This window comes from Camelus ferus, chromosome 16, assembly GCF_009834535.1.
Source record: "Camelus ferus isolate YT-003-E chromosome 16, BCGSAC_Cfer_1.0, whole genome shotgun sequence".
Taxonomy (NCBI): Eukaryota; Metazoa; Chordata; class Mammalia; order Artiodactyla; family Camelidae; genus Camelus; species Camelus ferus.
Genome location: NC_045711.1, coordinates 3,337,763 through 3,350,728, shown reverse-complemented (window position 1 = coordinate 3,350,728; position 12,966 = coordinate 3,337,763). Strand labels below are relative to the sequence as shown.

At 32.8% G+C, this 12,966-nt stretch overlaps 1 protein-coding gene across 4 annotated transcripts in view; it reads left to right on the top strand.

Moving 5' to 3' along the window:
- Positions 1–710: 710 nt before the first annotated feature.
- The window catches only part of USP32 (ubiquitin specific peptidase 32), a 58,344-nt gene continuing 46,088 nt past the window's right edge, over positions 711–12,966 (top strand). The window contains exons 1-5 of one of the 4 annotated variants that reach the window (XM_032498332.1): positions 711–1,739; positions 2,121–2,183; positions 4,404–4,487; positions 9,916–9,977; positions 10,595–10,697. In XM_032498332.1, the coding sequence (XP_032354223.1) occupies positions 4,404–4,487; positions 9,916–9,977; positions 10,595–10,697 (249 nt within the window). In that variant the 5' untranslated portion in view covers positions 711–1,739; positions 2,121–2,183. Of the gene's footprint in view, positions 1,740–2,120; positions 2,188–4,403; positions 4,488–9,915; positions 9,978–10,594; positions 10,698–12,966 lie in introns of all 4 variants that reach the window. The other 3 variants (XM_032498331.1, XM_032498330.1, XM_032498333.1) reach the window with 3 other exon arrangements.

Sequence of the window (12,966 nt, the reverse complement as noted above, 5' to 3'; positions counted from 1 at the left end):
CAGATGAATGTACAATTCATGATAAATGAACTACATCAGTCATGATGTGTTTGAAAATATTAAGCATATAGAAAATATTTTCTGGTAGTCTACATAGAAAATTTTGTGTCTTGCTTAACTTGAATTCCAACTTATTTTCTATCACATATATATTGATATTTTATTAGCAAAATTAAATTTATGATCAAAGCACAATTTTATTAAATATTAAAATAGTATTTTAAACCTAGCTAAAATGTTATAGCATAATTTATAAGAATTACATTAATAAATCTTAACCATATTTGAGAAAATGCAACAGTTTACATTTAATTGGAACCTAATTCTAATGTATTCACTAGGGTTATTATCTCTGCATCTTTCTAAAATACAGCTTCACAAATATTGCATATTTTGGGTATGACATTTAATATTTTGATATTCTTTAGTAATGTTGTACTGTGATGCACTCAGTTAATTTTATAGCATAATTATTATGGGGGTGTATGAAGTAGATAATTATTTAATCTTAAAAATTTAGATTTCTTTTTTCTTCCCTAATAGTATGCCATTACTCTAACTTGGCTTTATGATAGATTATTTGTTCACATTAAAGTTGTGATATTAAAGAGGCTGAAATCTTTGTTTCTCAATTGAGGTTTATTATTGCCTTAAAATTTTTGTAAATTTCTTTTCTTGCCAGTGGACTAATGGAAGTTAACCAACTAGACTAACTAGCAAATGAGCTAATTAGCAAACTGCTGATATTTCTGATTCTTAGCTTGTTATATATAAACTTCATTGAAGACTTGAAATTGTTCTTTGGCAAAAGTATTTAGTGCACATTAATTACATTGGAGAGGCAAAATCTTTATACAGTCATCCCTCATTATCTGCTGAGGATTGGTTCTGAGACCCCCTCAGATACCAAATCCATGGATGCTCAAGTCTTATGTAAAATGGCATAGTATTTGCATATAACCTGTGCACATCCTCTTATATACTTTAAATCATCTCTAGGTTACTTATAACACCTAACACAATGTAATTAGTTGTAAATACAATGTAAATGATATATAAATAGTCAGTGAGTAGCAAATTCAAGTTTTGCTTTTGAGAACTTTCTAGGAAAATATTTTATATGGATATTTTTATTTTTTATTTTGTGGTTGTTTATACCTGTGAATGCAGAACCAATGGATACAGGGGGCTGACTGTACCAGCTTTTTGTTGATTCTTAATGTAGATGGAATATTTTCAGCATTGTAAGAATCAACTCTGAAGTGATCAGTTTTAAATATTAGAAATTAATTTAAAAGCTTGAATTACCTTCTCAAAATCTGTGAGATATTGTATAGTAACTTGGCCCTTCTTTTTCAGTTTGCAAGAAATTTAACTTTAGATTTAGGTGAAGGATAGAGTTCTCTAAGCTGGCTAATGATATAAGGAGAGAGACTTGTGAAGTGTACAGGAATTCCTACAAGTTCAAAGGACTTTAATGACACAGTCTCCTCCAAATAAGAACTTAATCCAGAATGTAGTTGTTTGAGGAACTAAGTAATTTTACTAGGGCAGCTTGTAATAAAATGTATTATACTTCAGAATATGAAAGTAATTTCCCTCCATAAGAGTTTCTTTTCTTTAGTTTGCTTCAAGGTATTTGATGTTGACGGTGATGGAGTTCTCTCTAGGGTTGAACTGAGAGACACGTGGTTGCACATTTAGAGGTCTGGAAGGACAACTGCACCGATGATACCCTGGTAAAGTCTGATTGTATACATCTTCTTGCATGTAAACTTCCAACAGGAACATAGAGTGAAGAATTTTTTAAAAGAGGTTGAGAAAAAGATTTCTTACTACTTCTAGGTTCTATATTATGCTACTCAAAATATTCATAGCCAAAGATGCAAAATTGGGAAGAGAATTTGCCTTAGAAAATTTAATAAACTGAATGTATTATGTAAAAAAAAAAAATGAAACCACTGGAAAATTGTCATAAATTTTTAAGGCAAACAAGCAATCTATTTCTGTAATTAAAAAAAAAAAATACTTGACCAAAAATACTTTATACTTCAGCTACTGGCTAATAAAAATGATACCTTCTCTATCCTAACTACTGATTTGGGTTTCTGGTTTTAAAGGAATTACATGTGGATCTATCCAACATTGTAGAAGACACATAGAATGCACATGACACCACAAAGTTGAGTCTAGCAGAGACTAATTTATTCTTTCCTATAAATACATAATACTCTGAATTGGTATATATACCTTACATATACATACTTGAATCTCTTCTACATCATCCCTGCTAAATGCTTATTTGGACCTGTGGTTACAATACCTCCAAGTTGTCCCTAAGTAAAGCCCATTCCACCTTTAAACAACTCCATTAAGTGTTATTTACATAAAAACATTATATTTTATAAGCTAGGCATTTTATAAAAATTAAGTAGAGACAGCCCTTGCCATCTGTAGTTTATAATCTTTACTTCTCCCATTTTAATACATTATGGTAAGACAAAACTTATATTGAGCAAAAGAAGCCACAGAATAAAAGAACACATTGTACAATTCAATTTATATGAAGTTCTAGAACAGAGACAGAACTAATGTTAATAAGTGTTACAATAGTGATTTTGGAGATGGGTGATTTAACTGGGAAGGACCATAGGATATCTGGGATGATGGAAATTATTTTTTATCTCAATCTGGGTGGTGTATATAGTTTTTTAAAATTTTTTTTCAATAATATTGGTGAGGGTCTGTCCTAAGTTCTTTAATAGCAGCCAGAATAAGTGTATAATAGCAGAAACAAGCATGTACTTTACAAAGAATAAAGCCTTGAATTTTTTAGTTGCACAACATTTATTAAAGATATTATAATAGGTTTGCCTTAATGTCTATGTATCCCTGTGAAACTGAAGATAATCCATATATGTGAGACACATATGAGTTAATTTGACCCTTTCTATTCAAATGTTGACATGTACCAAGTAGCAGATGGTAGGATGTAGACCATAGTGTTCTTATACAGGCTTAGAAAAATAAGTAACATTTTTTTTCTTCAATCACAAATCCAGAAGAAATCATCATAGTCTTATTAACTGACACTCAATAGAAATAAATAATAGAAATGAATTTTTCAGGGCTTGATCTTTGGTAATTCAGATAATCATCTTCATTTACCTTTCTGCCCAAAACTAAGGTATCCATTTCTATTTGGTATACACGAAAACAGAAACATGGGAAAGTTTCTGTTAGAAACTGCCTTATGTAGAGATACAATTTCCAGCGCCTTTTTTCTGGGTGTTTGAGAAGTATGGAGGTATCATTGCTGTCTATTTTTATGTAAGATCGAGTTTCTACTTATGGCTGTGCTTTCGAACGTTAAAAAAAAGATCATTTAGCTGCTCCATCTCCATGTAACCATAATAATGAAATGGTAACAATTTAGAATTTGGACCTTTCAACCAAACCTATTACCCGTATTCACTGGTGACTAGATTGTGACAATGTTACCCATTATTTTGTACCTTTAGATTGGTATTAATATACTTGAAGTTGTATCATGAAAGCCAATAGTTACAATCACAGTGCTTTAAAATCTTTTCTTACCATAAATGATTATTATATATTGAATGAATACATCAATGTCATTAATAATAAATGTTAAATTATATCATTAAATAATAAATCATTAGATAATACAAATATAATTAAATAATAAAAGCTAAAAAACATTGTTATTCATCTAGGATTGTTAAGGTGATTGTTGGAAATGTGAAGTAAGAAGCATTTGGTTATATTTTTGCCTGACAAGAAATATTGTCTTCCATATGTGAATGTAATTTTTGGTACACTTTGACACCAAAAAAAATATTGCTATACTCAACTTATGAAAGTAATGTTAAATTTTATTTTGAAGAAATGTAATATAGATACTCATTTATTATATATACTTAGTTCTTTTAAATCTCTAGGAAGTCTAATAATATTGCCAGATGTTTTGAAGAAGATCTTAGAAAATTGTTAGGATCAAAGGACATAATCCAGAGAGTTAGAAAAAATGCTTTCAAAATTAGTAAATAGTCTATTTTCTCTACCCAGGACCTTTTGTGGGTTCTATTATTAACTTTCACCTTGAACCAGAAGATGTTGTGAGTTATTTTTCAGGTCTTACTGGATGAGAGAGATTTTTTGGTGATAAATTGTCCGCATTACCCTTGACTACTTCAACAGAATTTGGTTACTTTTAAACTTATTCTTGCTGGCCTGCTTTTCAAATGAACACATAGGATCTACGTTAAATTGTTAGTTTTCTTTCAGACAAATGACCGTTACAGTTTAATAAACCAGATTTTATTCAAATGCTGTAAGAAAATGAAGATATAAGATCTTTTTAAATACTGTTTCTCCTTCAGATGGGCCATCTTACTCTAGAAGACTATCAGATCTGGAGTGTGAAAAATGTTCTTGCCAATGAGTTTTTGAATCTACTTTTCCAGGTATGTTTAAGGTAAATGACAGGTACTGAGGGCAGTGGTACCAGTAGTTCTACATCTTTTCCATTATGTAGTAGTTGTTACAACTAGGCTACAAAACCATATATTATCAAAAGAACTACAGTAACCTGTATGATGGTAAGTTAGAGCATGCGTGCTTCTCAGAGTCACTATGTGAGAGATAGGAAAGTAGAGTATGGCTGATTATGTTTATCTTATAACTCATGATAGAGCAGAATGTAGACACATAGAAAATAATTTAAAATGTAAAAGCCATTACAATTTGCTATTTTTCTTCACTGTTGTCTTTTCTAAAGACCCTTTCTAACAAGTAAGGCAGTGTGAACAGAGACTCAGATCATAAGTCGGCAGCTGTAAACTTTTCACAAAGTATACAGTCTTTCCAGTCAGGAGATTATCTTAGATGCAAGGCTATTTCTTAATTTTCTTCCCTTCTTTCTTTTTTTTTTTTTAAATTCTTTAGAAGGTCCAAAAAACATAGGAGGAGAAAGGAGAAAAGAAAAGCTGCCAAGGGTGAATATGAAGTCATAGAGCTTGCCAGGTTTTAACTGTTTTTCCCAGTTAAAGTCATTCTCTTTGCTCCAATTTTAAGAAACAACTTATAGTTTCCCATTTTTCATAGTTCTTCATAAATATATAAGTTGATTTAGTAATAGTATTTTACAGGGGGGAAAGGGGTGGGTAAGGACAGACTGAGAGTTCGAGATTTATAGATACTGACAGGTATATAAAGAATAGATAAACAAGTTTATACTGTGTAGCACAGAGAAATATATTGAAGATCTTGTAGTAGCTCACGGTGAAAAGGAATGTGAAAATGAATATATATTCATGTATGACTAAAAAACTGCTCTACACCATAAATTGAGATGGCATTTTAAACTGACTAGAACTCAATTTAAAAATAAATAAATAAATAAAGATAAAACTGTTAGAACACTGGAAAAAAAAATAGTAGTATTTTAGGTTTTCCTTATTTTATTTTCCTTTTCTTATAAAAGCACCCCTATGAAGATCAGTAAGGTTTGGTATCTTTATATCTATCATGATCCTCCATTGTAAATAAAGAGTAATCTGTCTGCAACAAAGCTATGTTAGAATAAATGGAAACTGAACTCTTCCTGACAGCTGATAACTAATTAATGTATATTTAAAGCATATGACATCTGATAAGCCTGTGATATCCATTTAAATCAGTTGCTCCACTATCAGTTATCAGCCGGGATTTAAGTTGATGGCTTTGTAAAATATAAATACATATAAAAATAATATAAATCACTACTATAAACCGAAATGACTTGCTTGGTAATATGAAAATTGAGTAGCTATTTTTATCTCATTTAAAATAATATACTCAATTACTTTAAGTCGTCATTCATTGTATAAACATTTTGACCACTTAAGTTTGTATCTGAGTCATCTTGTAGCTCTTACATAGCAAAGCATTTTGAATTTGTATCTTGCCTTTCCTGTTTTCTCATGCTTATCAGGGACTTGCGGTGGCACTATTTTTCTATGACTAATTTATAAACAAACATGCTTGAGATTTGCTTTTGTGTGTCAGTGTTTCCAGGTTTTTATGAAAAACTGAAAGATCTTTTTCATTGGGTATCGATCCAATTTTTGGGATATATGCAAATATATTTTTTATTGAAATATAGTCAGTTTACAATGTTGTATCAATTTCTGGTGTACAGCATAATGCTTCAGTCAAATATGAACATACATATATCCATTTTCATATTTTTCACCATAAGTTACTACAAGATATTGAATATAGTTCCCTGTGCTATGCAGCATGAACTTGTTTATAAATTGGGAGTTCGAGATTTGCAGATACTAAATTTTAACATTACATTTTACGATGCTCACTTTATCCTGTATTTGGACATGGTTTTAAAACTTTATGTTCACTTAATATGTAAGTAAGCAGACTGTTATTCTAAGTTGTTTTATTTTCTATCTGTTTCTTAAAATAGAGTTAGCTGGTAAATTCAGTGATAAAAGCTTGAATTATGCTTTTATTTAACTTGCCAAGATCCCACTCTTGGCTAGTAGTTTTGGGTATTTAAGTATAACATAAGTAAGTGTCAGTAAAGTTAGGAAACCATTCCTGTGGTAATATCATTATTTTCAATCCTTTTTAATAATCTCAGTGCCCAATATTTTGCAGAGGAAGCATGCTAAACATGAGTGAGATCTTCTATCTTGTACATTTGTCAGAAAGTATCAAATGTTGAACAGTTTGGTAAACAGAATAGTGCACCCTGCCCCCCACCCATGTCCACGCTTTAATCCTGGAACCTGTGAATATGTTATTTTACATGGCAAAGGGGATTTTGCTGACATATCAGGTTAAGGACTCTGAGACAGGTAGATTAGCCTGGATTATCTACATGGGCCCAGTCTAATAACAGGAGTTCTTAAAAGTGGAAAATCTTTCCCAGCTGTAGTCACAGAGAAAGAGATCATGTTGGAAGAAAGGTTAGAAAGGTGCAAAGTTGTCGGCTTTGAAGATGGAGCTAGGGGCCATGGGCAAAGGAACGTGGGTGAACTCTAGTAGCTGGAAAAGACAAGGAAATGTATTCTTCCTTTGACCTACAGAAGGGAACACAGCCCTGCTGACATCTTGATTTTTAGCCTAGTGATACCTGTTCCTGACTTGACCTACAGAACTATAAAATAATAAGTTTGTGTTGTTTTAAGCTGCAAAATGTGTGATAATTTGTTACAGCAGTGATTAAAAAAAACAGTATAGGGGAGATAATCCATATTTATGGATTGGAGGGCTCAACAGATGTTAGTTCCCCTTCAATTGATTTAAAGATTTGTTTACTCACAGTCAAAATCCCAAAATGTTAGTTGTTGTTTTTGTTGTTTTTGTAGAACTTGATAAGCTGATTCTAAATACATAGAGAAATGTGAAGGGCCAACAATAGCCAAGATGATATTAAAGAAGAATGCTAAAGGACTTATTATAAAACAATATAAAGACTATGTGATAACTGCATAAAGCTAAACATATAGACCAGTGGAACAATATTGAATTAAACAGACCTACATAGATATGATCACTTGATTTATAACATTGCATTGCAGATGAGATGGGATGGTCTTTCCAATAAATGGTACTGGGTCAATTAGTATTCATATGGGGACCATGTGTGTCATTATTCCTACCCTGTACCATACATGAAAAGTAGTTTTAGATAGATTATAAATCTAATAAATTTGAAACAAAAAATTAAGTGTCTAGGGGAAGGTATAGCTCAGGTGGAATGTGTGCTTAGCATACATGAGGTCCTGGGTTCAATTCCCAGTACCTCCATTAAAATAAATAAATAAACCTAATCCTCCCCTCAAAATAAATAAAGCATCTAGAAAATAGTGTAAGAGGTATTTTAATGACTTTGAAGTGGCAAAGTGTTCTTAAACAGGACACAGCACTAAACATAAAAGAAGAATTTTAAGTTGGACTTCAGTAAAATTAAGAATTCTTTTTATCAAGAGATACCATTAAGAAAGTGAAAAGATAAGCCATACAATGGGAGAATATATTTGCTATACCTGTTTCCAACAAAAGACTTGTATCTAGGGCATATAAAGAACAAAAACCAATGAGAAAAAGGCAGAACCTTAATATTAAAATGTGCAAAAAACTTGAACAGGTGCTTCGTAAAAGAGAATATCCAAATAGCTATGAAAAGGGGCTAACCTCTTTAGTAATAATGGAAATACGTATTAAAACCACACTTGGAATACCATTAGACGTCACTGGAATAGTTAGTTGTTAAGTGATATGAAGCATTAGTGAAGACAAGAAGCAACGGGAACTCGTACACATTGCCGGTGGGGATATAAATTCTTACAAATACTTTGGAAATGGGCTTTTTTAAATGAAAGTTTAACATATGTATACCCTATTACCCAGCAAGTCTAACCCATGTGTGTGCCCATCAGAAACTTGTATATCTGAGCACCAAAAGACATGCAGCAAATTCTCAAAATCACTGTTTGTTATAACCCCAAACAGAAAATGACCCAAACACCTATCAACAATAAATAAATACATAAACGTAAGTGGAGGCACATGCATACAAATGGTATACTTTAAAGCAATAAAAATAAATACACTAATGCTACATTCAACACAAGTGGATGAATCTTACATAACGTTGAGTAAAAAATACTGGACCAAAAATTTCAAAAGCAAACAAAACCAATCCATGGTGGTAGAATTTAGGATGGTGAATACATCAAAGGAGTGCAGTAGTATCTAGGAAGAACCCAAAGTGGAACAACAATGTTCTGTTTCTTGACTGGATGTAGGTTACAGAGGTGTGTGTACTTTGTGAAAAGTCACTGAACTGTACGCTTAAGATTTGTTCACATTTAAGCATGTGTATTATATTTGCACTTTAAAAAATGTTTGCTTGCAAAAAAAGATATCCAAAGCCCATGTATTTATCAGTAGGAGAATGGATAAAACAAAAGATAGTATATTCAAACAATGGAATATCATTGAACAATAAAAAAGAATGAACTACTGATACATGGATGAATCTCAAAAACCTAACTTATGTATTTCATTGTCAGGTAAATTTTAACTTAAAAGTTAAACAAAACTGTAAACAGGCATGCTGATATATTTACAGAGAGCTGTGCTAATATCTGTAATTTACGTTGAAATGCATGCAAAAATTAAGATGGATTAATGGATGAATTGAGGGATGGATAGATTATAATAAAATGTTAATGTTAGAATTAGGTAATGGGTATCAGTGTTCAGTATAAAATTCTTTCAACTTTCAGCAACACTTGTATTTTTGAAAAGTTTCAGGTTAAAATATTGGGGGGGAAATCACATCTTTTGTGATGATATTTAGAGAAGCCAAATAAATTGAGAAAATGAGCCTTAAAAAGCATAATTAGCCTTAGTGGCAATAATGTTTTTCTTATAGCTGTTCAAATTGAAATGCCACCTTTATGCTTCATCTCCTATATCCTTTTCGTCTCCCCTTTACCTTTCTCCCCAATCTTCAGATTTCAGGAAAGAAAATATTCTCTGCATGAGATATATTAAAATATGTAATATTAATGAAATATTCTGCAAAGTGGTACTTGCTTGCTTACTTCCTTTCTTCCTTTATCTCTCTCTCTCTCTTTTTTTCTATCTCACATAGAAATTTGGAAATCGGCCTCCATTGAGATGGTTTGTTTAAAGAAAGAAAAATTTAAGTTTAAAGTTCAAATTTGCTAAAGTGAATCATTGATAATTCATTCAGTTGAGAGTTATTGCTAATTCCAGCTCCCATCTAGAAAGTGGATTTCATATAGAGAATGTGAAATAGTCTATAGTCTATCATCTGACACCAATCAGTGAAGTTAAATTTACCATTTTTATCTCTAGGTGTGTCATATAGTTCTGGGTTTAAGACCAGCTACTCCAGAAGAGGAGGGACAAATTATTAGGTAAGTTTATAGTTTCAATCTGTGTCTTTTTCATCATAGTTGAAATCTCTGACACCTGAAATACATTGTTACTAAGTAATAGCATGTCCCATTTTAATGTAATCATTACCACAGCACTCTGTTTCTCAGAAATAGTTATATAATGAAAGTATTTTTGTTAGAGTAAACTTGCTAACCAGGGGATTGGATTAACAGATTTTTAAGTGTACAGTGTTATTGCTTGATATATGTATACATTGTGAAAGGGTTCCCCTCATTGAATTAATTAGCACATCCATCACAGTCACCTCACGTATTTATTCACCTTTTCGGGGCGAAGAGGGTGGTGAGAAGCATTTAAGTTCTAGTCTCTTAGCAGATTTCAGTTATACAAGACAGTGTTATCAACTCTGTCACCACATCAGATTTAAAGACCTTATATATCTTATAATGAAAGTTTGTACCCTTTTCCTAACCTTTTTTTTTCCTCCAGCTCCTGGCAGCCACTTTTCCTACACTGTTTCTGAGTATATCTGTTTTATGTTTTTCCTTTGAAAAATTTCTAATGATAATTTGTGGGTGTGTGGTCATCTGTTTTACCTACCTTTTGATATGCTGAATTTCTCTTGTGTGTACAGAGGATGGTTAGAACGAGAGAGCAGGTATGGCCTGCAGCCAGGACACAATTGGTTTATCATCTCCATGCAGTGGTGGCAGCAGTGGAAAGAGTATGTCAAATATGTGAGTAAGATTCCTGTTTATCTACATTTTTCATAGACTCCATAAGACTTTGTTAGACTACTGACCAGTAATAAAATGCCCCAACCCAGATAAAGAATTTCCACATGAATTTCCTCCCTTGCAACAACTCTGTGAGGAAGGTAATACTGGGCATAGGGGTGCATGTATATGCACCTTATATATCTCATATTATTCTCACAATATCCCTGTGAGAAGGGTGGTATTATACCCAAATGTGGGCCCTGTGTGGAACCTAGGCTGAGTTTAAAGGCTACCTGAATATCTTGCTCAGGGTGGAAGTTCTGGAGTCAAACCTAAGGACCGATTTAATGCCAGTGGTGTCTCAATCACATCACTTACATTATCCTTCATTTGTTCACCTTTTCCATCAAAAAGTTGAAGGCCCTTGGGTAAGAAGTGTTGATTTCCTGTTCAAGAAAGTTAATTTCAGAACTAACATTAGAACTCAATTTCTAAATGATAATCTGCCATTGTTCTTAACGAAGAGTTAGATTCTCATTAGTGAATATTCTAGAGCTTTATTTAAAACAAAGAAGGAATCTTTTTTGGAACTATGAAACTGAGAAGAGCACTTCCAGGCATCAGTTCCTCCATTCCTGGAGAGATGGGTGGTATACAGACTCATTGTCAGTTGCCAAATAATCACTAACCAGAATTCTAGTAATTTGATCCATATTTTTCCTATGTGTCCTTTTCTGTCATCGTTTATCAGAATGTTAGTAAACTGTTTACATTATCTACCTCATTATTCTACCTGGTTGTTTCCCCCTTTTGCAGAGTTTAGTAGTGTGTTTTCACACATAAAATATGTTAACTGGAAATGGTAGACTTTGGTGTCACTGCAGGAATAAAAGTAGGCAAATGACCTCAGAGATCTTGTAGGTAGATAATGATGGTTCACAGAGGTAGAAATTGAGAACCCTGGGGTAAAGTCAGTGTCACAGTCTATTTTGAAACACCTTTTAGTTTTTATATTCGTAGTTTGGCCGTAGAATGAATGGTTATTAATGTCTTAAGAGGCTGTAGACTCTCAGAGAATAACGTAGTTTTGTATTTGAAAGATTACTTTCTGTTTCCTATAGGAACATGATAAAATCAGGTCTTGCTCTTAGCAGTTCATCTCTTATAAATAGAAGTGCACTGCTAAAAACATGGACTGAGTTTGTTCTTGCCTGCTACTGTAACCCTCCTGTACATTAAAAGAATTAGTTGAGGATGGTAAGGGAGAAATGTAGAGAGAGGGAATCTATACTTCAGGGCCATCTTCCCCTCCTCACTCTGGCACTTTATTTTATTGTCTAGTATGTGCCTGTCAAATGCAGACTTTAACTGAGAAACCTGGGAAGAGAGTGTCAGTTCATTTACAGGGAAAGGTATTAGAGACTAATGGCGACCTGTTTAATTAGAAGGAGAAAAATGTAAATGGAGTAACAGCAGTCCTTTCTGAAGATGCGTGTTAATTAAAAAACAGTTCTTTACTCAATAAAGAGTAACTTTCTTTTAAATGCAAATAACTTTTTTTTTTTAATGGCATTCTGGGCTTTGTTTTCCCTTTGTAAAATGAGAATAATAACAGTAACCTCCCTCATAGGTATTATGAGGATTAAAGGAGTTGACACACGTTAAGTGTCAGGCACATAGTAAGTACTCAATAAGTATTAGCTAATATTATGAGAAACCAGTATAGGATAATAGTAGTAAGCTTGCACTCCCTGTGTTGGAGTCCTGGTCCTGCTGTTTGATATATGACCTTGAACCAGTTACTTATCCTTTCTCTAACTCAGTTTCCTTATATGAACAACAAGATTAATCGTAATACCTACTTCAATAGGGTTATTATGAAGATTAGATGAGCTGATGTATATGTGAAGCACTCAGCCCTATGTCTGGCAGGTAATCAGTGATCTAAACTTACCTTTCCAGTATGTATGACAACTTTGACAAAAGCCTTGCTTAAAAAAATAAATTGTTGTTCCTAACATGTTGGCTAATTTTATCTTATTCTGGGCTTAGTCCACCTGCCTAAGACATCGGTTAGCTTTAGTTCATGTTTTCTCTCCACAAAATGGCATATTTGCTTGTGTGAATTACTGATTGTCTGTGAGGGCAGACTGTCTTCTAGACAGCAGCATGCCTAACTGCAAAGAGAGCAAGGAAGCAGGAAGAATAAGCAGTCCTTTCTCAGAAGTGGTTTACTTCCAATTTGCTGTGATTCACTTGAGCTTGAATACTTGATCTGCTCGTGGGA